Consider the following 24,753-nt stretch of genomic DNA (forward strand, 5'->3'; position numbering starts at 1 on the left):
TTATTTATTTTAAGACCATGTAGTGAAGCTACCCAAAACAGGTTAAATTTGTAAAATATCTCATTAGGAACAATCCTTTCAAGGTTTTCCTAAATGTTACATTTAATCTGACTTGGCTAATCTTGAGAAGCAGAAAATGTTTCTCCATCTTATTGTTATTAGAATGCAAGCACTATCCAGATACAACATTGATAAAAAGTTTGTTGAGGAAATTTTCTACAAAGTCTGATCGAAAACTCATCAGCCATTGTTGACATGATGTTGAAATTAGGTTTCCGATGTGGTTGCTATAGAAACCATTCTGGAGTAAAGCAAATTAAACACTGAATGAACACACATTACATGCAGGGTCATACCATTAAACTGGAATTTATGAATAGGAGGAGCATTTTTCCTCATATATCACTCATAAATAACAATTTTCATGTTATTAATTCCAGTTTTTATTCAGATTTTGTTCTATTTTGTACCATGGTAATCAATATAATTTATTTACCTTTTGTTCCTTTCCTTAAAGTTTCAAAAGCCTTCTTGCGTTGCATCCTTTTAGACTCATCCCTCCATTCCTTCAAGATATTTTCATCCCTGTTTAAATATAAACAACAAAAATTTAAACGAATGGAGAAAAAAAAATGACCATCATAGTATGAGACTGTTAATCAGCTTCTGAAACATTCGGAAATACAGCTGTACAGAAGAAAATATACAACTTCTAAGTGCTACCAGCAACTAATTTAGGCAGTGCATAAAGTGTCAGGGTAACTTAGTAAGCTCAATCTGTGGATATAAGTAAAGATTTGCAAGTCTGCATGTTCAGACAAAAGAACAGTAAAAACAATATGGCCATTTCTTCACTTTCTCAGTGGATCTACTCATTTTTAAAATCAGATTCATCAGGTTCATTTTCAGGATTTACCCAAGAGGATCTTTTAAATGATATAAAGAATATAGACACACTCAACCTACCAAGATTGTGTGGCACCAGAATCAAACATCACTGACTCTTCCTCTTCAGTTCAAAATTTTCTTAAAATCCAACATAATATGCAGAGTATAACAATCACAGCTGACTCAAACAAAATTCCAACAATCAGAAAATTCTTGGATGAGAATCTATACTTCCAGCAGGGACACTCATATAAGGGACTGATCTATAAATCCATGGATACAGATTTTGCCACAGTATGGTAACTCTATACATAACTGGTAAAATTCATGTACAAGGGCCATGCTATACATAATGGGTAAATAACTTTAACAACACTTGTCAGCAAATGGTAGATAACACTAATTTGAAATTAATTACCTCTCAGACAAGGGCTTCAACACCCATCCCAGAAGTCCACAGATCTCAAAATCCAGTCAACAACAACACAGCTTTACATGAATTAAGCCTGAATGCAATCAATGTGGAGGAAACTCATGGACCCCAGTTTATGATAGTTGAAACAAATTCATTTGAGTTCCATGGAACCCATAACCAGACTTACACCTCCATGCAGTGCTCAGTAATGATAGGTTGTTGTTGTAGGGTTTAACGCCATTTTTCAGCACACGATAAGCTATACATGGCGGCCAGTATTAATGGTAGAGGAAGAACCCGGAAAACCTGCGGAAAGAACCACCGACCCACGAGAAGCTACTGGCAAGCTTTCTCACATACCCACATTAGCCGAACCCAAGACTCAAACCCACGCAGATAGATGTGAGATGGCAGTGATCCGTAACGGAGAGTGCTTTAGACCACTCAGCCACTCGGAGCCCCAGTAATGATAGGTAATCTCCAGGCCAAAGTAAAAAGGTTAAAACAGGACTCTGCACTAAAATCAAAGTCTATACAGCATTCAAATGGATAAACCAGGTGCAAAAATAGTGTGCCAGGAAACCCAGACAATACCATACACAAACATGTCAAAGAACCAAAACACAAGAGCCTGTCAGGGCACTCAGACCATACCAAAACCAGCTATGAAAGAAAAATCATTATACACACAAACAGATACAACCTCACCAATTAAACAAGATGACTCTGTTCTACAGGTATTAGATGGGAAGAGCCAAAATTCAGTTAAAGCACATTCTGTAAACACTGACCATCATGTGTCTCACTCAACATCAAATTCAGGTACAAAAGGAATTGCTTGAAAGACAACTTCCAATTACCCACTGCATGAAGCTAAATGAAATACAAATACTAAATACAGCAGTCACGAAACTATCAGTCAGTCTAGTCATGGAGATCAAGAAGTTGCATTCCAAGCAATGCTGCATCCACTTGTCAAAATCAGCAAAAAGTTAAAGACAGATCTCTTCTCATTGGATCATCAATAATCAAAGGAGTAAACAAGAGGATTACATAAAACTGACGTAAAACCCCATAGAGGTGCAACTATTAATACTAATGCAGATAAAATATTGGAAATGGATATATCACCATATCATACTGTAATTCTTCTCATTGGTGGCAATAATTACAGTAATGGTCAATCTTTACAGGGCACTGAGGATGATTATGAAAGCTTGTTGTATGCCATCAGGTAAAAAACAAAGAGTGTAAACTAATCATCTCAGGTCTACTGCCAAGAAGGGATGTACTTATGACTCCACTAAATGATATCCTATGTACTTTGTGTGAAATTTTCAAATACTCTGTGCATAATACTCTGTGTTATGCAATACAGGACCTTCTTTAAAAACAATCGAATGAACCAACAATTATACCAATAAGACAGAGTCCAACAGAGGTACTGCCTTGCCCCATAGGACACCAGTACACAAGACTTATAAAAGGAGTTAGGCATGAGTTAGAAAATTGCTTGTATTGTGGAGAGCACAGTCATGTAATGCAGCGATGTCTGCATGGAAAACAGATTCGTTGCCATCTTTGTAACGAACTAGGACATAAACAAAAGTTGTGCACATACCAATATGTAGAAGGCAATGATTTACAGGCCTATGCAAAACATATTCAGCAACAAAATGCATTAGAATATGTGTGTACTTTTCAATGTAATAATTATAATTCTATAAACAGATTTCAGGCACTATCCGATTTGTGTACAAAGTGCAACTTGTTAACATGTAAACAACTATGTGATAATGTTCAAGTTACTTCTCCCTCTGAGGCTCAAGTGTCAGATATATCAATGTCTTCTTGTAGGTATGTAAATCAGTCTCATATTGAACATTCTCATGTATCTAACTCTACTACATGTGGTTATGGTACAACAGATGGATCTTGTCTGGTATCGTCTTCATGTGTTTATGTGAATAATCAAGGCGATGAAAAGAAATCTGTCAAGTCTAAAAACAATGCATTGCATACTACTTTGTCTGAAAATCAATCCTCTGATAAAAATTGTCACGTGCTTGGCCTCCTCAAAAGAGGTCTGCAAGTAATCAACCTCAATATTCAACACATCCTCCCTAAACTGAATGAGAATAAATTAATATTACAGCACACTAGATCAGTCAATATTCTGGGTCTATATGAAATCTTTCTTTTTGTTGATACTATTAGGCTATCCAAATACAGGACTTCAACTTTGAAAGAAAAGATAGGGAATCCATGGTGGGTGGGGCTGCTCTTCTCTATGTATTGAGTTCCATTAACAGAAAACATGCTGAAAATATTTAAGGAAAGAAACATTATTGGGTTTTTAAGTCTGTTTTTGCAATCAAAGTAGATGAGTTTTAATTGTGCTCTTGAACAAGATCACTGAGTAAGTGTAATAAATGTGCCAGTGTACACACCGAGTGACCACTATCTAGTCTGTACAGCTAGACAACACACTGAAATACAACACAGGGATTTCAATAATTTCTTCATAAGCATCTCCAGTAACAGTATTCAGAACCAGACCAACATCCCAATCAAACTTGATGCTCTTTTATCATTCATAAGAGCTAAAATTCCTGATGATAATTATTTTTCAATAGTTAATGTTAGTAAAGCTGATGTTTTTGATATGCTAATTAAGGTGAATATTAATCAATCCACTGGATTGGATGGTACTGGTCCATGAATTCTTAAAATTGCAGCACGAGTAATAACAAAGTCACTAACACATATCATAAACTTAAGTATAATGAGTTGTAATTTTCCAGAAACACTGAAATGTCCAAAGGTTACACCTATCTCTAAGAAAGGAGAAAAGGAGGATCCAGGGAATTACAGACCAATATCAATTCTACCTTTATTGTCAAAATTATTTGAAAAGCATGTAGCCATTCAAGTCTATAATTTTTTTTAAACATGCTCTCTACTTCATAAAGTGCAATCAGGATTTAGAAAGTACCACTTGTGCCAAACAGAACTTACCAAATTAATTGATCTTTGGCTGAAGGAAATGGATAATGGACATATGACTGGGATTGTTTTCCTTGACTTTAAGAAAGCCTTTAATCTTGCTGATCATGAAATTCTGCTGCAAGAAGTGAACTGTTACAGGTTCAACAACCCTTCTTTAAACTGGTTTAGATCATACCTAAACCAAAGGTCTCAACAAGAAAGCATTGGCAATATTAGTTCTCAAACTCGCACTATTCATTCAGGGGTCCCTCAAGACTCAGTTTTGGGCCCTTTCCTCTTTCTTATCTATATTAATGATTTACCATTAAATAATGAATCCACAAATACAGATTTGTCTACAGACAATGCAACCTTGTGTACACCTAGTTCTGATACTGAAGTTATCCAAATGAGATTAAACTCAGACCTTATTAGAGTCCAAAACTGGGCACAACAAAAAATAGGATGGTAATTAATGAAGGTAAAACAAAATGTATAATTTTGGGGAGATCACAAAAGTCAGGGAACCCAGAACTATCTCTTGCAATAAATAATCATCCATTAGAAAATGTCAAACATGAAAAGCTTGTAGGTAAGCCCATAGATAATAATTTATCATGGGATGACCATATTGATAAGCTTTGTAAAACACTGTCATCCAAAATTGCTCTACTCAGCAGAATGAAGAAATATTTACCTATGGAACCTTGCAGCCGATACTACAATTAATATATTCTTCCAAGAATGGATTTTTGTTCAAATGTATGGGTAAACTGCTAAATCTGTGCTTGACAGGATTTATAAACTTTAGGTGGCGCTCTACAGTTTTGTATTTTGCATAGGGTTAGGATTTTAAAGAAAAAGAATTTCCCTGGCTTTCCTCACTGGTTATACTGGCTATTTAATAAAGACCTTATCTTAGGTATAATTCAAAAAACCTTTAATTGCCTTTATTTTGGTGTATGATTGATGGTTGTATTATGGGTTATAGAGCATACAGCTTGGCCTTACTTCAGATGTGCACCTTTCAAAAAAGTGCTAGCTCTACTTGGTCATTTTCACTTCCTGAACTTCAGAGGTCAACTGTATAAAAAAGAGCCGATAACTTTTTTTAACATTTTATATATTTGGTAATTCATTCATTGCACTTTCAGAAGCTGGTATTGTCTGGTCTGGCAAAATTCATTTTTCCTATTTTAATAGCTGCTATATATAGTGTACTTTAGACTAATTCAGGCTGATTTATTAACACAAGGGAGCAGTCATTTTAGTTAGCAGTGTGCTTAAATCATGTAAAATTTCCAAAAGTACAATATCCAAAGAAATATCATCCACATTACATTAATGTGGCATAGAGGTATGCCAACATTCTCTCCACTGTGCATGTTTTAAATGCAAATTACTTCACCTTACATACGTCACTCTCTCAAAAGTACATATTAACTGGTGAGCGCCCCCATAAGAAACAAGCAGCACACACAAATTTAGATGCATCTATTGATCATCCCTCAAATTCTTTATTTACAGAACTCAAATGGTTCACAATATATAACAGGATAGATTTTCACAAGGCCGTTCTTTTACATAAATGTCTACATGGAACTGCACCAGAGTATCTTCAGGCCTTATTCAACACAATACCAGTTTAGATCAATATCACATGGAAACCTTCTAGCACCAAAATCAAAGGCAATTTAAAAAGAGCTTCCAATACTCTGGTACAGTTCTGTGGAACAAGCTTCCATTATGTAAAATCTGCTGAAAATATTAGCATATTCATGAAGAGATATTATGAGCATGTGTGTTTCTAACAGATAATGGAATTTAGTATTTTAATACTAAACATGTTAAAATAAACAGTAACTATAGCTATCTTCATATAACGTGCATTGTTATACTCTCCTTAAGAGGACCTCAAGGGAGAATAGTCCTTGACTAATGAGTCACCCTCTATAAACAAAACAGTATTATTATTATTATTATTATTATTATTGTTAATCATGTTCTGGTCTGAAACTGTAAAAGATTACAGGCAGAAGTACCTTGAACTTACATATGATATTTTGTACTTAATTTTTTTCAAACAACTTTGCAGTGAATAAAATATCTCTGAGGTCTGTCCAAATTGTGAACTACTATCAGATAACTGACCAGTCAGTGGCATACCCTCCCCATCTTCTCTCATATCTCCAACTTCATATTACCCTGCTAAGTTAACTCCAACATGTGTAATATTCACCTCTGTTTCCTCATCATTGCTTACGTCTAGTTGGGGCCCTAACATTTATCAATGTAGTCTGACTATGGGCAGTATTTTTAATGCAGTCATGGTCAAGGTCACCCAGTGCATGGGATTGTCCATCACCAAGCAGTTGGTAGATCTCAACATAATTAAGAAAGTCTAACAGTAAAATTCAATGCAATGGCAAGTGGAGTGCTGAAGGTTTTTATTATCAACAATAATGCTTAACATCATGTTCCCAGTGCAAACTAATAAATAACAAGCGAAGATTTATCACACAGGCATTTTCACTTACTTTTCCATATCAAAAGGGGAACTGTGCAAGATAAGCTTTATTATTTTTCCCTAACATTTACCATGATCATATGCCACAGACAATATATTGGGACTGTATGATATGAGAATGGTCCTCTATTCTTCATGTAAAGAAATGATACTGATATGGAACTGAGTACCAGTCTACCTGGCTAGTCTAGTTGCCTGTGCCATTAAATTGACTAAACAAATATGTTTCGGGCAAGCACTCAAATGGCCCAAACAGCAATTCTAACTGACTGAAGTGTCCCACAGCCTCCAAAACTGGAGGCACAAACTCAATAAATAAAACTTATCAGTTCAATTACAACCATTTATGCCTTTTTTCTGTCATGAAGTGGATGCCAAATTGGCCCATTTTAGTGTGAGAATGGTCAATATTTGCAAAATTATTAGGCTTGTCTTGGTCAGTAAGAAAGCAATTCTTTCTCCTGAATTCTTCCTGACTTCCAGGTAGCATGATAACCCTGATATTGTCTCAGGAGGATTAACCATTGCACATTTAAAAATAGAGATACATGATCAGTGTTGCACAGAAGTACAACTAAATAATTCAACCAGGCAAAACTGACTAGTGCTTTAAGACTGAATACAGCAGCTTAGATTAGTTTCACACAATTCTGGCAAAAGACAAATGTAGATTTTAGCTAAAAATGTTTAACAAACTTTTGAAATGAATATTAAAATAATAAAAAATGTATTTCTTCATTTCAAAGTTTTTACCAGTGTCCATGGTGTGCACACGTTATATCTGGAATTACATGGAAGTAAGCTATACAGAAAGAGAGTTGTATTAAAGGTCCTATGAAAAAAATTTGCTCACTTTCTCCTCTGTAATATTGCATCTGTTTTTTCTTTAAACTCTCTCTCCTTGGCCAGTTTTTGTTCCTCCTTGAGCTTGAGTAGGGCATATTCAGGGGGTGGGGGTTCGGGAAACTGGTTCACTTTCCAGGAGAAAATGCTACTGGTGGATAAGGACTTCTTCCTGAAATGGGAGTAAAAAGATAATGAATGTCTACATTCATATTTAAAAATTGTTGAATTTTCATGACTTGACATTCTCTACAAGACTTCAATAAAATGACTGATGCTCTACTGGTGGAAATGAATCTACAAAAATAATCCATCCTTATGAAAGTGTGTGTGTAAAATGTCATTGCAATACTGAAATGTCTAAGAATCCACACAAAAATCCATCTTTATGAAAGTGTGTGTGTGTAAAATTTCATTGCAATACTGAAATATCTAGGAATCCACACAAAAATCCATCCTTATGAATGTGTGTGTGTGTGTGTAAAATTTCATTGCAATACTGAAATGTCTAGGAATCCACATAAAAAATCCATCCTTATAAATGTGTCTGTAAAATTTCATTGCAATACTGAAATGTCTAGGAATCCACAATAAAAATCAATCATTATGAATATGTGTGTAAAATGCCATTGCAATACTTTTAGTAGTTAGTTATACTTGTACTAACAGAAGGACTATGAATGATAGACAACAGGTCATCTGATATGTTCTTCTGATCTACATTGATTTAGATTTTATACAGTTATATTTATTGGCAAGAGAAAGATTTACTAAAATCATATCTTGAAGTCACATTTCTCATATTCTGAAGAGTTAATTCTCTTTATTCATCTGAGTGGGTCATGAAAGCTGCAAACACAAAAATATAAAGCTTCCCAACATATAATGTAATGCCATTATTGTGCTAATTTCCAGATGACTGTGTTCTGTTAATGTTTGCCCAGCACCTCAACATCACTAGTACATGTTGAGTTTCAAAAGAATACAATTAAATTTTAGGATAGAACAATCTTTTTTAGTTCAAAGATCTTTCATATAACTGTGTTAAAATGAAATCCATTTGTATTCTGCATCCTTCCCATGTACATATTTTATAAACACAAAGTCCCTGACTGCTATGAACTTCATGTAAAGGAACGTGCTTGATACCCAAAAACATACATACATATCCATTCATTATTTGTTACTTGATTATTATATTTATGATGCAAGTTATGAATATACAAACATAAACTCATTTAAATTGATTATTTGGAGCCAATAAGGTTCAGATTTTCATGACAAGAATGGGATTTACATACTATAATTTCATGTGAAGTTATATCTTGTGGGCAGGTTGAAGTCTTTAGTGCCAGTGGTAAAAATGTAGACATTATTATCGGTATCCTCTAGACGCAGTAGTAAATTCTCTAAGAGATTTTTTAAAAAGTAAATACTTGGCTACAACAGTGAGTGGGCTAATTTAATTAGTAATCAATTTAAGCTATTAGAAAGTCATGGTAGCTCTGTTAGAAAAGGTATGAATTGCAATCCAAGGGTTGCGGGTTCGATACCCACCCAGGCCAGCCCAGGTCAGCTGCCTCACTGGGTCTTTGGGAAAGATACTTAACTCCCATTCCTCAGCATGATACAGCCAAGCAGGTGTTGAAAATACAATTAAAATCCAACTGCTGACAGCCTCAGTTTAAGTATGGAATGCCATCATGACACACGTATGTCTACAAGACTGTCACATTATGTGTCTAACTTAAAATATGTAACTATACATGACACATGTATGTCTACAAGACTGTCACATTATGTGTCTAACTTAAAACATGTAACTATACATGACACATGTATGTCTACAAGACTGTCACATTATGTGTCTAACTTAAAACATGTAACTATACATGACACATGTATGTCTACAAGACTGTCACATTATGTGTCTAACTTAAAACATGTAACTATACATGACACATGTATGTCTACAAGACTGTCACATTATGTGTCTAACTTAAAACATGTAACTATACATGACACATGTATGTCTACAAGACTGTCACATTATGTGTCTAACTTAAAACATGTAACTATACATGACACATGTATGTCTACAAGACTGTCACATTATGTGTCTAACTTAAAACATGTAACTATACATGACACATGTCTACAAGACTGTCACATTATGTGTCTAACTTAAAACATGTAACTATACATGACACATGTATGTCTACAAGACTGTAACATTATGTGTCTAACTTTAAACATGTAACTATATAACAATTTACATACATGTTTCCAAGCTCCAGATTATTAACTCTTTCTTGTTGAAAGTATAAAATAAACATTTTCAAGTCATAAACTTCACTGAAAAAGATTGATGAAGAAAAACAAACTTATATATTGCTTAATTTCTCTGCACTCAAATTGTGTCAAAGCAAGATGAATATGAGAACATAATGAAATTAGAAAGAACCATCAGTGTTTTTGCCAACCTTTCTATGATGTCTAACAAATTAACTGGATGACTTTTTGATAAGTCTATTCTAGTCTTGATGGTTAGGGATTCAGTCTCAGGCATATGTTTGTATTTTCTAATGTTTAATCTTTTCTTTGAATTAGGAGGTCTTGAGTCTGCTGTAAAACCTGATGAGTAACAGGTATGAATGACTTCACGTTCTTCTGACGACAAAATGGCCGATCTTGGATTCCGACTCTCTGACTTTGGCTTATAGTGGAAACTGTTATAAAGAAAGAAGACAGAGGAGAAAAAAGTGAAAGTAAGAGGCAAAAATGAGTGAGTCACTGTTAATAGCTAATGTTACATGAGGTGAATCACTGTTAATCGCTAATGGTACATGATGTGAATCACTGTTAATAGCTAATGGTACATGATGTGAGTCAATGTTAATAGCTAATGGTATATGAGGTGAAGTGAGTCACTGTTAAGAGCTAATGGTCCATGAGGTGAAGTGAGTCACTGTTAATAGCTAATGGTACATGAAGTAAAGTGAGTTAGCAAAGTACTTATTATCAGTTAGCATCAGAAAAAAATATTTGGGTCTTGATATCCACCTGGTGCACAAGTAAACACAAATAAATTTAATTGAGGCCATATTATGACTGTGTAGTTAGTAGTCATCTAGACTCAGGATGGCTGGAAGACTGGGATTCTGATGGGCTAGAATTAACATTGAATTGAACAATAATTTAACCTCATTTGTTCCAGCCCAAACAGCAGTAAATGGTTGACAACATTTTGTTTACAGCTTAAAGTATGGTGGGCTGGCATATTAAGGGACAGTCTAGTACAGTCAGACTCTTAACACCATGGAAACCATGTTAGAGACAACCCTAATTGTGACCACTTGCAAACAGAAAAAAAGAACTTTTACCTGTAACCCCTTATAAACTCAGAATCATAATACACATATCTGATGACAGTATTTAAAATTTCACTTTCATGACAAAATGAATTCACCTATAAAATACTATTTTTACTATGGATACTGCCATGTGAAAAATTTGACAGGACAGTGAGAAGAACATGCAATTCCAGAATTAGCAATACAGAAAGTAAGGTGGCTATTGTCAGTCATGCTATATATATTTCAATCTCTAATACTACCAGTGTGTATCAACACTGCATGCAGTACCATCAACAATGCTATCTTTTTCAATCTCTCATATTGCCAGTGTGCATTATAATTTTACACAGTACTGTCAATCAACCATGCTATCTATTTCAATCTCTCATACTGCCAGTGTGCATCGTAATATTACATAGTACCGTTAACCATGCTATCTATTTCAATCTCTCATACTGCCAGTGTGCATCATAATTTTACCCAGTTTATGCTCTTATCTAGAAAATATATGATGTAGTTTTTTACCAACCAAAACCAATGAGGCTGGAGATAGAAAAGATTGTATTATTCAAGCTGCTGCTAGAGGACTTGAGATAATTAAATTCCAAATTAGCTTTGGAAGTTGAGATAGGTTCAGGGTAAGAGCTTGCATTTAAGACTCGTCCAGCTGCAAGCAACAATGACACTGATCTGCTGTCACATCATGCAATGGCAGACCAACATCTATGCAGTTTGTTCTAACAATAAGGAAACAATAAATTCAGATTTGCTAGAACATTATATGAGGGTAGATCAGGATCTATACTGATTATTCTAAAGACTATCAAACTGAATAGATCCAGATTTGCTGGCACATTATATGAGGGTAGATCAGGGTCTATATTGTTTGTTCTAAAGACTAACAAACTAAATAGATCCAGGTTTGCTGGAACATTATATGAGGGTAGATCAGGGTCTATACTGATTGTTCTTAAGACTATCAAACTAAATAGATCCAGATTTGCTGGCACATTATATGAGGGTAGATCAGGGTCTATATTGTTTGTTCTAAAGACTAACAAACTAAATAGATCCAGGTTTGCTGGAACATTATATGAGGGTAGATCAGGGTCTATACTGATTGTTCTTAAGACTATCAAACTAAATAGATCCAGATTTGCTGGCACATTATATGAGGGTAGATCAGGTCTATATTATTTCTTCTAAAGACTAACAAACTAAACAGATCCAGATTTGCTGGCACATTATAACAGACTTAGGTCTAATTGTTGGAAATAAACTTAAAACACAAAATTTAACAAAAGTCAGTGAAAAATGAAATACAGGTTACACTCAGACCAACTTTGTGATGTGGATGTTTTACTCACCAAGATGCACCTCATGTACGTTTCATGAATCTAGGTACAATAATATGTACAGGGTGCAAAAAACCTAGCTGGTGATGAGCTAAATGTCAAAACTTGATCATAGCCAGTAAAATGTGAAATTTAGGTCACAGTGACTAGTTTGATGATTTTAGCATGATCAGAACTTGAACATATAAACTAAAAACCCAAGAATAACCAGTCACTGGACTGTAAACTACAGGTCACACTGACTCAGTTTGTAACAAGAGTGTAGTACTTACTCATCAAAATACATCCCTTGCCAGTTTCATGATTACAGGTATAACAACAATTATACAGTGTGCAAAAAACCCTGAGATCTCTGCAAAAACTTGATCAAGAATGTACAACAAATGTAGATGTATGGATAAAGTCAGACCCTCTGACCCATACCAACAGGTGATGGTGCTATCAAACCCACTCCAAACTATTGTCTAGGACCTAGGAAAAAGGAAATGTTGAGATTCAGTCGGAGTATACGTATGTATAGGCATTTATCTGTGCCAGTGCCAGTGCCAGTGCCAATGCAGGGGCTAGTACAAATAGCAAGACAGTACTTTGTTGGAGTCAGTTAAAATATATTTAAAAGCTAATTTGATTCACAGTCTTTCTTGAAAAACAGAAACCTCTGCTTCATAGATAAGGTTGTCTCATTTTACTTATATTTTCAAAAGATCACTGGACATAGCATCAGGACATTAAGATGTACATGTAGTAATGGAAATATTGCTCAATGAACCAGAAAATCTTGCAATACAAAATATGGTTATTTTTCCAGTTTGTTTAAATTTTTATGTAGGCAATTATCCATTTACACTAAAAAGGACAATTAGGTGGATTTTTAGAAAGCTCCATTAAATTAAGTGCTTGTCATTACTCAGAGTCCTGATAAAGGGATAAATATAGCCATCTTTTCATAGACAATTTTGGGCTGAAAAAAGTTTCATTTAGCTACTTTCCTTGTGCTTGGAATTTTTACTGCATAAATCTTCCTCTGCCTGAACTTCATCTATAATTATATTTATTAACTTGTCTGACAAGTTCTGTACATTCTGGCTTTTCACATTTCTTTTATGCTCTACACATTGTATGTTTCCATCTTTTATCTTGAAGTTTAAGTTTCTTTCCTATATGCACTGCTTGAACCCACAACAAAAGATGATGCTGATGGATGTTTCTGACAAACTTGATGGAATAGCACACTGGACTGCCCATCATACTCCAACCTGACAGAATAGCACAATGGACTGCTCATCATACCCCAACTTGACAGAATATCACACTGACTGCCCATCATACTCCAACTTGACAGAATAGCACAACGGACTGCTCATCATACCCCAACTTGACAGAATAGTACAATGGACTGCTCATCATACCCCAACTTGACAGAATAGCACAATGGACTGCTTATCATACCCCAACTTGACAGAATAGCACAATGGACTGCTCATCATACCCCAACTTGACAGAATAGCACACTGGACTGCTCATGATTCTCAAACTTGACAGAACAGCACACTGACTGCCCATCATACTCCAGCTAATCAAATTCCACAATACATTCCTACTGAGCATTTCACTCTAGTTTTAAAGAATAATACTTCTTTTTCTGCCATTTTCTCTGCTTCCACTTTAGCATTTCTTCTTCCCTTTCTTTCTTTTATCTCCCTGGCCAATACATCAAATTTCCAAATGTCTAACATGAATACAGTTAAGATAATTACAGAAGGCATCTGCAGATTGCATATGTAGATGAATGCATGTGAAAATCCCAATAGCAACTGATAGAAACAATCACTTTGTAAACCAGTTCATATTGCCTAGTACCTTTGCTCAAGTCCTAAATGAACTGCACTAAATACAAAGTTTCTGGTAACAAGCTTCTAAATTTAAAACACTTCTGCTCAGCACAGGGAACAAGAGTTCCTGCAAGAGACATGCTCTACTAGGTGATTTCAAGGAATTCAAAATGAAACACATTTCTTCCTTTTAAATGTTGAGTGTTGAAACCATCTCTGATATTCTTCTGTGATAATAAGATTTTTAAAAGAGTTGTAATGGTGCATATACTGGATGTCAGCTTGGCACCATATTCATTTAGAATAAAGGAGACATAATTATAAATCTTTAGGTGAAAACCCCGTGTCATAATGATCATCCATTCAGAGTAAGTAGTGACAAGATTTTTTATGACAGCTGTCATGCAGCCATTATTGGATATGCAACTGGCACCATTTTCATTTAGAACCAACTAGGTATCATACAAAGTTTATTGGTGAAAACTCCATGTTGAAATGGCCATTCATTTGGTAGGAATTAGAGGCAATGTTTTCAAGGTATGACTTTTATTTCAGGAAAAGTAGCAATAAGGTTAATTTCAAGATGGATGATCTGGTGGCCATATTGGACATCACATTGGTCTTCTGGTCTATGACCAGTAAAGCTAATCCTGGAGTATTCCTTGTTTATGTTAAATGACACAAAATGATTCATTTTTAATATCAGAGATTAATATGTATATGGATGAGAGGGCTCATGGTACTGATTTAAAATAAATCTGTATAATTATGAGTTACTCTGTTGGCTATCACCATTTATCTCTCTTAAATTTCAATTTGAAATATATTCTCATCCATGTCATACTATGCATTAAATGAGTGAAAGGTCAAGGTCATCATCTACATGTCCATGCATTACTTAAAAAGAGAATACGTAAAAGCGTGAAATAAACTATTTAAAATTCCTTGAGAACAAATATAATTCAAAACTAAATTAAGGTCAGCATAAGCCAATGTAAATACAAAATACTGTTATAACTCTATCGTCTTAAACGAAGTAACAGAAAAGAGCGAAAACCAAGTAAAATTCAACAAAGAATTTATTTCCCTAGAATACAGAGTGAACATTTAAAAAGAACTTACAGTATTGTGAACTAAATCCCAAATAGTCCTTAAGCTCTATTACAAGTCCAAAAGTACGAAGTATTCTGAATGAATTCCAATGGTGTTCCAAAAGAACTCCAATCTTGAATATACTTAGGGGCCATCCATAAATGATGTCACGCGATTTGGCTGATTTTTGACCCCTCCCCCCCCCCATGTTACACATTTTTTAAACAAATTCCTTCCCCTCATCACACATCGTCACAAATGTGTGACCCCCTCCCACCCCCCGTGTGTGACGTCATTTATGGACAGTCCCTTATATAGCAAAAGCCTGGGATAGTGCTGATGTGCTAAGTCTTGATATAAACCAAGATGTCACTTAATGAATTCACCACTCCAGTGGCATAGTGCTTAGAGCATCTGCCTCGGATGTGGGAAGTCGTGGGTTTGAATCCTGGCTGAGTCATACCAAAGACTTGAAAAAATGGTACTAACAACTGCTTTGCTAGCTGCTCAGCATTAAGAGGTTAGTGCCAGTACTAGTCAGCCTCGTTACATAATAATGTGATTGGATGGGACATCATGCTAAAGTCTATGGCATGATACCCAAGTGATAGACATCAATATAAACTGCGATATGATTGAAAAATTGTTAAGGCTATGTTAAAAATCCAAATCACACACACACTAAATAAAGTCATAATGATACCAAAATAGTGATTTAGCCTGAAAGTATTATTGAGCATTTCCAGTGAATAATTTAAATAAATAAATCCCCATGAATTAAATCTGAACACAACTTAAATTAATGATGAGAATGAGTAATTCTAATATAAATAATCCTAACATAAAAACCTGTCACAATCAGAGGATCAGGATGAGGGTCATGTATATAGTCATGTATAGCACTGGGGCATCATGCTGCAGACATGTAGCATGATATCCCACCCAGTCACATTATCCTGACACCAGGCCAACCAGTCTTAACACTAACCTCTTAATGCTGAGCGTCAAGTGAGGCAGCTGTTAGTACCATTTTTTTAAGTCTTTGGTATGACTCGACTGGGGATCGAACCCACAACCTCCCACATCCGAGGTGGACGCTCTAACCACTAGGCCACTGCAGCAGTGTAAACTAAGATGTATACTGTATATGTGGTTGTATAGATAAAAACGAATGTATAAAAAAAACACCAAACACAGTGAAATCAACACACACACACACACACACAAACACAGCATTAACTTGACCTTGAGGCAAAGGGAATGTCAATATTATGAAGAACACTGTCAAGTCATGACAGAATGCTGTATCAATACCTGATTTAAGACTGGCACATAAAAAGGAGTTATTTCGAGGGAATTACATTCTTTGAATAGTATGGGAAATACAGGTATAGAGTTTAATAAACTGAATGTCATTGAAACATATGACAAAGAAAAATATTAAAGAGAAACAAAACACCGCTTATATTAGTACATTAGACACTAAAAGAAAAGCATGTGATATTGTCATTTGTCAGCGAAATGCAGACTTTCCCAGTAAACAGTGTCTAAATACAATTGCTTGTTTTACCCATAAGAAATCAGTACATACTACAACATCAAACTGCTGGGGATATTTCTTACATCCAACTGAGACAAGTCATTTACACTTAATGACATTAGGAATTCAATCTGATTAAAAGAAAGATCAACTTATCTATGGATCTGACAGGCACTGATACGAAGTCAAGTTCTGCAGAACTTTTGATAGACCACTCAAACTAAAGCTTTCATACTTTTGAAGTGTCATTTGGAACATTGCTGTGGAAGTGTCATTTGGAACATTACTGTGGAAGTGTCATTTGGAACATTGCTGTGGAAGTGTCATTTGGAACATTGCTGTGGAAGTGTGGAACATTGCTGTGGAAGTGGCATTTGGAACATTGCTGTGGAAATGTCATTTGGAACATTGCTGTGGAAATGTCATTTGGAACATTGCTGTGGAAGTGTCATTTGGAACATTGCTGTGGAAGTGTCATTTGGAACATTACTGCTAGGAATACAACTCTTGAACATAAAATGTTTTATCTGATGTGCAAAAAAAAAGAAAATTAAGTGGACAGAGAATTCAAAAGTTCACCAGAAGATAAACTTTTATCCATGACTGTCAGATTTCCCTTTTGTTAGAGATCTTGCTTTGATGAGACTGAATAAGAATTAGTCAATTAAGTAAGATGTCCAGTCAATAAGATATAATAAAACTGGTACTTGTGAACCTTAAATGACTTTCAAAATATAGCCAACTGCCATAGGCTCCTCAAGCATCTGTATTTCAGTGAGAAATGGAAAGATAAATTTCATCTACTTAGACAGCTGGAAGAGAGCAGAGAGTACAGTTAGCTGATATACATCAGGATTAATTCTTTACTTACTCATCCAAATCTAAAGTATTTTGTAACAAAGGGAGAACAGCCCTTCCTGGCAATATGGTGCCATCTGGATACATGTCACTACAATGGTAAACAGGACTTCAACAGTGCATAACAATTCTTCCAAATCAATTTATTTTGAAGAGTTCTGCACAGAGACTACTTGTCAATATCAATCAATTTGTCAAAGAAAAAAATATTTTCATTTCTGACAGTTGCAAGAAAAATTATGAGGTTTAAAGTTTAAATGGAACAAATTTCAGGAATTTATGGATGCTTTTGTAATTGAGGAATGAGCAGCAATTTTTTAATGCATTAGTTTCCACAAAACATACAACTGTTACTAGGTTATAAAGTCCAAAACATGCTTTGTGAGAAATCCTAAACAGTACCTGGGAGAGTGATTATGACCCAACGATTCTGACAAAAGAATCTGGATATTAAATAATGCAATCCATTGTAAAAGATTCTCATTTTCTGACCATTTTCACATACTGGCTTTGAAATATTCAACCCATTAAAACAGATCAGCTAATTTCAAAAAGTAAACATACTTTCTGTGATATTTCATTGAGTTGCATTTTTCAAACTCCAAAGGTAACAAGTCACAAAATAACAAGAATTTTGTAACTTCAGGTTGGGCAAATATTCTCCAAGGAACCACAAAAGAAAATTTCATTACATTTAAGCATTTACCTAGTTATATTCTTTAAACAAGTGTACCCTTTTATTTCAGAGTCGAGCTCAGACATGCACTTTCCAGGCTGACCATGAGCTTTAAAAGTAAAAGGAGTACACAGTACCTAGCTTGGAGTTTTCTTAGTTGGTTTCCAGGAGAATATTTAATCAAATGTGTTCATGAATTTATGTGTATGCTGTGTTTCCACTACTTAGTATATTTGATAGCCAACATAAATGTAAAATTTGGTCAGAAAATGAGAGCTACTTATGAAAGTCTTTTACATCTACCATTTATACATTTTGGTCTAACATCTGGTCATGTATACTCAACCAGGCCATGTTAAATGTATACTCAACCTGGCCATGTTAAATGTATACTCAACCAGGCCATGTTAAATGTATACTCAACCAGGCCATGTTAAATGTATACTCAACCTGGCCATGTTAAATGTATACTCAACCTGGCCATGTTAAATGTATACTCAACCAGGCCATATTAAATGTTTACTCAACCAGGCCATGTTAAATGTATACTCAACCTGGCCATGTTAAATGTATACTCAACCTGGCCATGTTAAATGTATACTCAACCAGGCCATGTTAAATGTATACTCAACCTGGCCATGTTAAATGTATACTCAACCTGGCCATGTTAAATGTATACTCAACCAGGCCATGTTAAATGTTTACTCAACCAGGCCATGTTAAATGTATACTCAACCTGGCCATGTTAAATGTATACTCAACCTGGCCATGTTAAATGTATACTCAACCTGGCCATGTTAAATGTATACTCAACCAGGCCATGTTAAATGTTTACTCAACCAGGCCATGTTAAATGTATACTCAACCTGGCCATGTTAAATTTATACTCAACCTGGCCATGTTAAATGTATACTCATCCTGGCCATGCTAAATGTATACTCAACCTGGCCATGTTAAATGTATACTCAACCTGGCCATGTTAAATGTATACTCAATCTGGCCATGTTAAATGTATACTCAACTTGGCCATGTTAAATGTATACTCAATCTGGCCATGTTAAATGTATACTCAACCAGGCCATGTTAAATGTCTCAAACTGCTGTCAGTGCATATATGTTTATATGATACAACAGCCATGCAGACTTTCAGAAAGTGTATATGTATAAAAAAAACTATTTATTACATGGTATAAGGTATATTAGTTTATTCTGTACCTTTCAACAGTTCCCATTGCACCAGCTTTTTGTATTTTAGCTGTTTTGGCTTGTTTTCTCTCTGTGTAGCTGAGTTGCGTGTGAAGCTCAGCTGACTTGTTGACGGGCCCAACAAGCTCTGCCCTTGCTAAAGCGGACATTCTGTTGGCTTCCTCAGTGGACATGCTCCGTTGTTGGACACGACGGTACGCATACTCTTTGAGATCTCCCCCGTCATCTGACCATTCATCAGAGCTACTACTTGATCCGTTTCCATCCTCATCCACTGAAAGGAGCAAAATATCGATTTCTTTTGAATAATTTTGGGGATACAATTACCTAGGAAAATCCCTGTAGAACAAATAGTGCATGTGGAGAACTAGCTTGCATACAGTGAGTAATTTTTAAATTAGCCTTGATATCACAATTCAAAATACAGTCTGAACGAAAGAAATTTTGGTAAATTTAGCCTGCACTCCCTCATGTCACAGGAAAAGAACCATGTCAATTACAGAAACAAGAATCACACATACAAGGAAAAACCATTCCAATTACAGAAGCAAGGGTTCTACAGAATGCAGCATCTACTTATGTCATACAATGACACGGCTTTCTGTAAGTAGTACTACAAACTTAGACATACAGAGAAATACCTCAGTATAAAGTACTTCATTATAAGTTGGAAATGGTCACGGATCCCATTCTATTATGTAATATTAATATTATGTTCAAAATACCTCATTATAAGATTATATGGTCACATATCCCATTTTATTATGTAATAATAAAATATATACAAAATATCTCAGTATAAGTTGGGTATGGTCACAGGTCCCATTTTATTATGTAATAATAATATATACAAAATATCTCAGTATAAGGTGGGTATGGTCACAGGTCCCATTTTATTATGTAATAATAGAATATATACAAAATATCTCAGTATAAGGTGGGTATGGTCACAGGTCCCATTTTATTATGTAATAATAATATATACAAAATATCTCAGTATAAGGTGGGTATGGTCACAGGTCTCATTTTATTATGTAATAATAATGATATATACAAAATATCTCAGTATAAGGTGGGTATGGTCACAGGTCCCATTTTATTATGTAATAATAATATATACAAAATATCTCAGTATAAGGTGGGTATGGTCACAGGTCTCATTTTATTATGTAATAATAAAATATATACAAAATATCTCAGTATAAGGTGGGTATGGTCACAGGTCTCATTTTATTATGTAATAATAATAATATATACAAAATATCTCAGTATAAGGTGGGTATGGTCACAGGTCTCATTTTATTATGTAATAATAATAATATATACAAAATATCTCAGTATAAGGTGGGTATGGTCACAGGTCCCATTTTATTATGTAATAATAATATATACAAAATATCTCAGTATAAGGTGGGTATGGTCACAGGTCTCATTTTATTATTTAATAATAAAATATATACAAAATATCTCAGTATAAGGTGGGTATGGTCACAGGTCCCATTTTATTATGTAATAATAATAATATATACAAAATATCTCAGTATAAGGTGGGTATGGTCACAGGTCTCATTTTATTATGTAATAATAATGATATATACAAAATATCTCAGTATAAGGTGGGTATGGTCACAGGTCTCATTTTATTATGTAATAATAATAATATATACAAAATATCTCAGTATAAGGTGGGTATGGTCACAGGTCCCATTTTATTATGTAATAATAATATATACAAAATATCTCAGTATAAGGTGGGTATGGTCACAGGTCTCATTTTATTATTTAATAATAAAATATATACAAAATATCTCAGTATAAGGTGGGTATGGTCACAGGTCCCATTTTATTATGTAATAATAATAATATATACAAAATATCTCAGTATAAGGTGGGTATGGTCACAGGTCTCATTTTATTATGTAATAATAATGATATATACAAAATATCTCAGTATAAGGTGGGTATGGTCACAGGTCTCATTTTATTATGTAATAATAATGATATATACAAAATATCTCAGTATAAGGTGGGTATGGTCACAGGTCCCATTTTATTATGTAATAATAATATATACAAAATATCTCAGTATAAGGTGGGTATGGTCACAGGTCTCATTTTATTATTTAATAATAAAATATATACAAAATATCTCAGTATAAGGTGGGTATGGTCACAGGTCTCATTTTATTATGTAATAATAATGATATATACAAAATATCTCAGTATAAGGTGGGTATGGTCACAGGTCCCATTTTATTATGTAATAATAATATATACAAAATATCTCAGTATAAGGTGGGTATGGTCACAGGTCTCATTTTATTATGTAATAATAAAATATATACAAAATATCTCAGTATAAGGTGGGTATGGTCACAGGTCTCATTTTATTATGTAATAATAAAATATATACAAAATATCGCAGTATAAGGTGGGTATGGCCACAGGTCCCATTTTATTATGTAATAATAATAATATATACAAAATATCTCAGTATAAGGTGGGTATGGTCACAGGTCCCATTTTATTATGCAAATGTAATATTATGTACTTTGCAACAGCACCCTAGGTAGGAAGAATCACCAATCCACGGGAAGCTACTGGCAAGCTTACTCACATACCCACATTGGTCAAGCCTGAGATTCAAACAGATGAGGACCAGCATTTAATGTAAAAAGATACAAGGCTTTAAAAACTAAACACAGGACTTTAATGTTGTTGGTCCGGATGCCACTGCTGCCCAAAAGTGATTATATATGTCACCATGCAAAGGTGAGACAATTTCCAAAATATAAGAGTAAGAATGATTACACAAATCAGGTGATATATTATTCAAAATATAAGAGAATGATTACTGAAATTAGGTGAGACAATACACAAAATGTAAGAGAAAGAATGATTATACAAAATAGGTAAGACAATACTCAAAATGTGTGCGCGCGTGTGTGTTTGTGTGTGTGATTGGGATTTTTAATATAGCTTCAACAATTTTTCAGTCATATCGCTATGATGTCTTCAGTGTGGCAGTTTATAATGATGTCTAGCACTGGGGCATCATGCCATAGGCATGTAGCAACATGTCCCACTCAGTCACTTTATCCTAACACCAGGCCAACCAGTCCTAACATTAGCCTCTTAATGCTGAGCACCTAGAGAAGCAGCTGCTAGTACCATTTTATAAGTCTTTGGTATGACTTGGCCAGGGTTTGAACCCATGACCTCCAAGCTGGAAGCTCTAACCACTAGGCCACCATAGTGGTCATACTCAAAATATAAAGGAAAGAATGATTACAGAAATTGGTTGAGACATACCCAAAATATAAAGGAAAGAATGATTACAGAAATTGGTTGAGATGTACTCAAAATATAAAGGAAAGAATGATTACAGAAATTGGTTGAGACATACTCAAAATATAAAGGAAAGAATGATTACAGAAACTGGTTGAGACATACCCAAAATATAAAGGAAAGAATGATTACAGAAATCGGTTGAGACATACCCAAAATAAAAGAGAAAGAATGATTTTACAAATGACATGAGACAATACTTAAACTATAAGAGAAAAAATGATGCCACAAAACAGAAACCAGATTCATACCACAGCATACCAACAAAATATAATGTTATTGTTAACACACTGCAAATTTCACCATGCCAGTTCACTGCACACAATTGGGATATTTCCCCAATACCTGACTGTTTGATATCCTCAACTGTCCCATCGCTCTCGTCAGGTGGGAACTGTTGTGAAGCTAGTCTGGCAGAATGCAGTTTTAAACTTGGAGATTGCCTCAAGCCAGTATGCACTCTGGCTGAAATGTGAATGTCAAATTTACATACTATGTCAATTTATGGCTGAAATTTTATATTTACATGATTCCTAAATATCAAATTGTTTCTAAACCTTTGAGGCAAAACTAAGCATAAACACCATACAGACAGTTGGACACGGTTTCTATATACCTCCATTTGGACAGTGGTGGGAGTGGGTGTGATTCCTTAAGTCAATAACTGAGAACATCCTCTATAATTTTATACTCAATAATTTTTACAGACTAAAATCATCTTTATTCCAGTTAGTTATAAGTCAATCACTATATGTACTACCTCACTATAATGACCTTTATTAACACAAGTCAATCACTATGTGATCGTTCCCTCACTATAAGACCCTAAATTATTAACACTCATAAGTCAATCACTAAGTGAGCACTCCTTCGATACAAGGCCCTTCATTATAACATGGTATCTGTTATAAAGCTGGAATAGTCATGGATCCCAGTGCAATAGGTGTTAGTAAATTTATCATGTACAGGCTTAAATGGTGGTATACTCCAAGGCTCTCATGCACTTAGATATAATGAGTACATTATATTAATACTGCATTTGGTTAGACACTTGATAATGAGTGAGTACATTATTTAAATACTGCATTTGGTTAAACACTTGATAATGAGAGAGTACATTATATTAATACTGCATTTGGTGAGACACTTGATAATGTGTGGGTACATTATATTAATACTGCATTTGGTGAGACACTTGATAATGTGTGGGTACATTATATTAATACTGCATTTGGTGAGACACCTGATAATGTGTGGGTACATTATATTAATACTGCATTTGGTTAGACACTTGATAATGAGTGAGTACATTATTTAAATACTGCATTTGGTTAAACACTTGATAATGAGAGAGTACATTATATTAATACTGCATTTGGTGAGACACTTGATAATGTGTGGGTACATTATATTAATACTGCATTTGGTGAGACACTTGATAATGTGTGGGTACATTATATTAATACTGCATTTGGTTAGACACTTGATAATGAGTGAGTACATTATTTAAATACTGCATTTGGTTAAACACTTGATAATGAGAGAGTACATTATATTAATACTGCATTTGGTGAGACACTTGATAATGTGTGGGTACATTATATTAATACTGCATTTGGTGAGACACTTGATAATGTGTGGGTACATTATATTAATACTGCATTTGGTGAGACACTTGATAATGTGTGGGTACATTATATTAATACTGCATTTGGTTAGACACTTGATAATGAGTGAGCACATTATTTAAATACTGCATTTGGTTAGACACTTGATAATGAGTGAGTACATTATTTAAATACTGCATTTGGTTAGACACTTGATGAGTG

General features: G+C 34.6%; 1 protein-coding gene across 3 annotated transcripts in view; it reads right to left on the reverse strand.

The window, feature by feature from the left end:
* The window catches only part of LOC149794928 (uncharacterized), a 137,691-nt gene that overhangs the window by 59,954 nt on the left and 52,984 nt on the right, over positions 1-24,753 (reverse strand). For 2 of the 3 annotated variants that reach the window (XR_016422214.1, XM_089964568.1), the window contains 4 exons: positions 19,586-19,850; positions 10,145-10,390; positions 7,672-7,833; positions 497-585 (listed from right to left, as the gene is read on the reverse strand). Coding sequence is in view for 1 of the 3 variants with exons in the window: in XM_089964568.1 (XP_089820694.1) it covers positions 497-585; positions 7,672-7,833; positions 10,145-10,390; positions 19,586-19,850 (762 nt within the window). In the remaining 2 variants the exon portion in view is untranslated. Of the gene's footprint in view, positions 1-496; positions 586-7,671; positions 7,834-10,144; positions 10,391-19,585; positions 19,851-23,269; positions 23,390-24,753 lie in introns of all 3 variants that reach the window. The other variant, XR_016422213.1, reaches the window with a different exon arrangement.

The sequence above is a fragment of the Sinohyriopsis cumingii genome, chromosome 7 (genome assembly GCF_028554795.1).
Source record: "Sinohyriopsis cumingii isolate HCF-2022 chromosome 7, ASM2855479v2, whole genome shotgun sequence".
NCBI lineage: Eukaryota > Metazoa > Mollusca > Bivalvia > Unionida > Unionidae > Sinohyriopsis > Sinohyriopsis cumingii.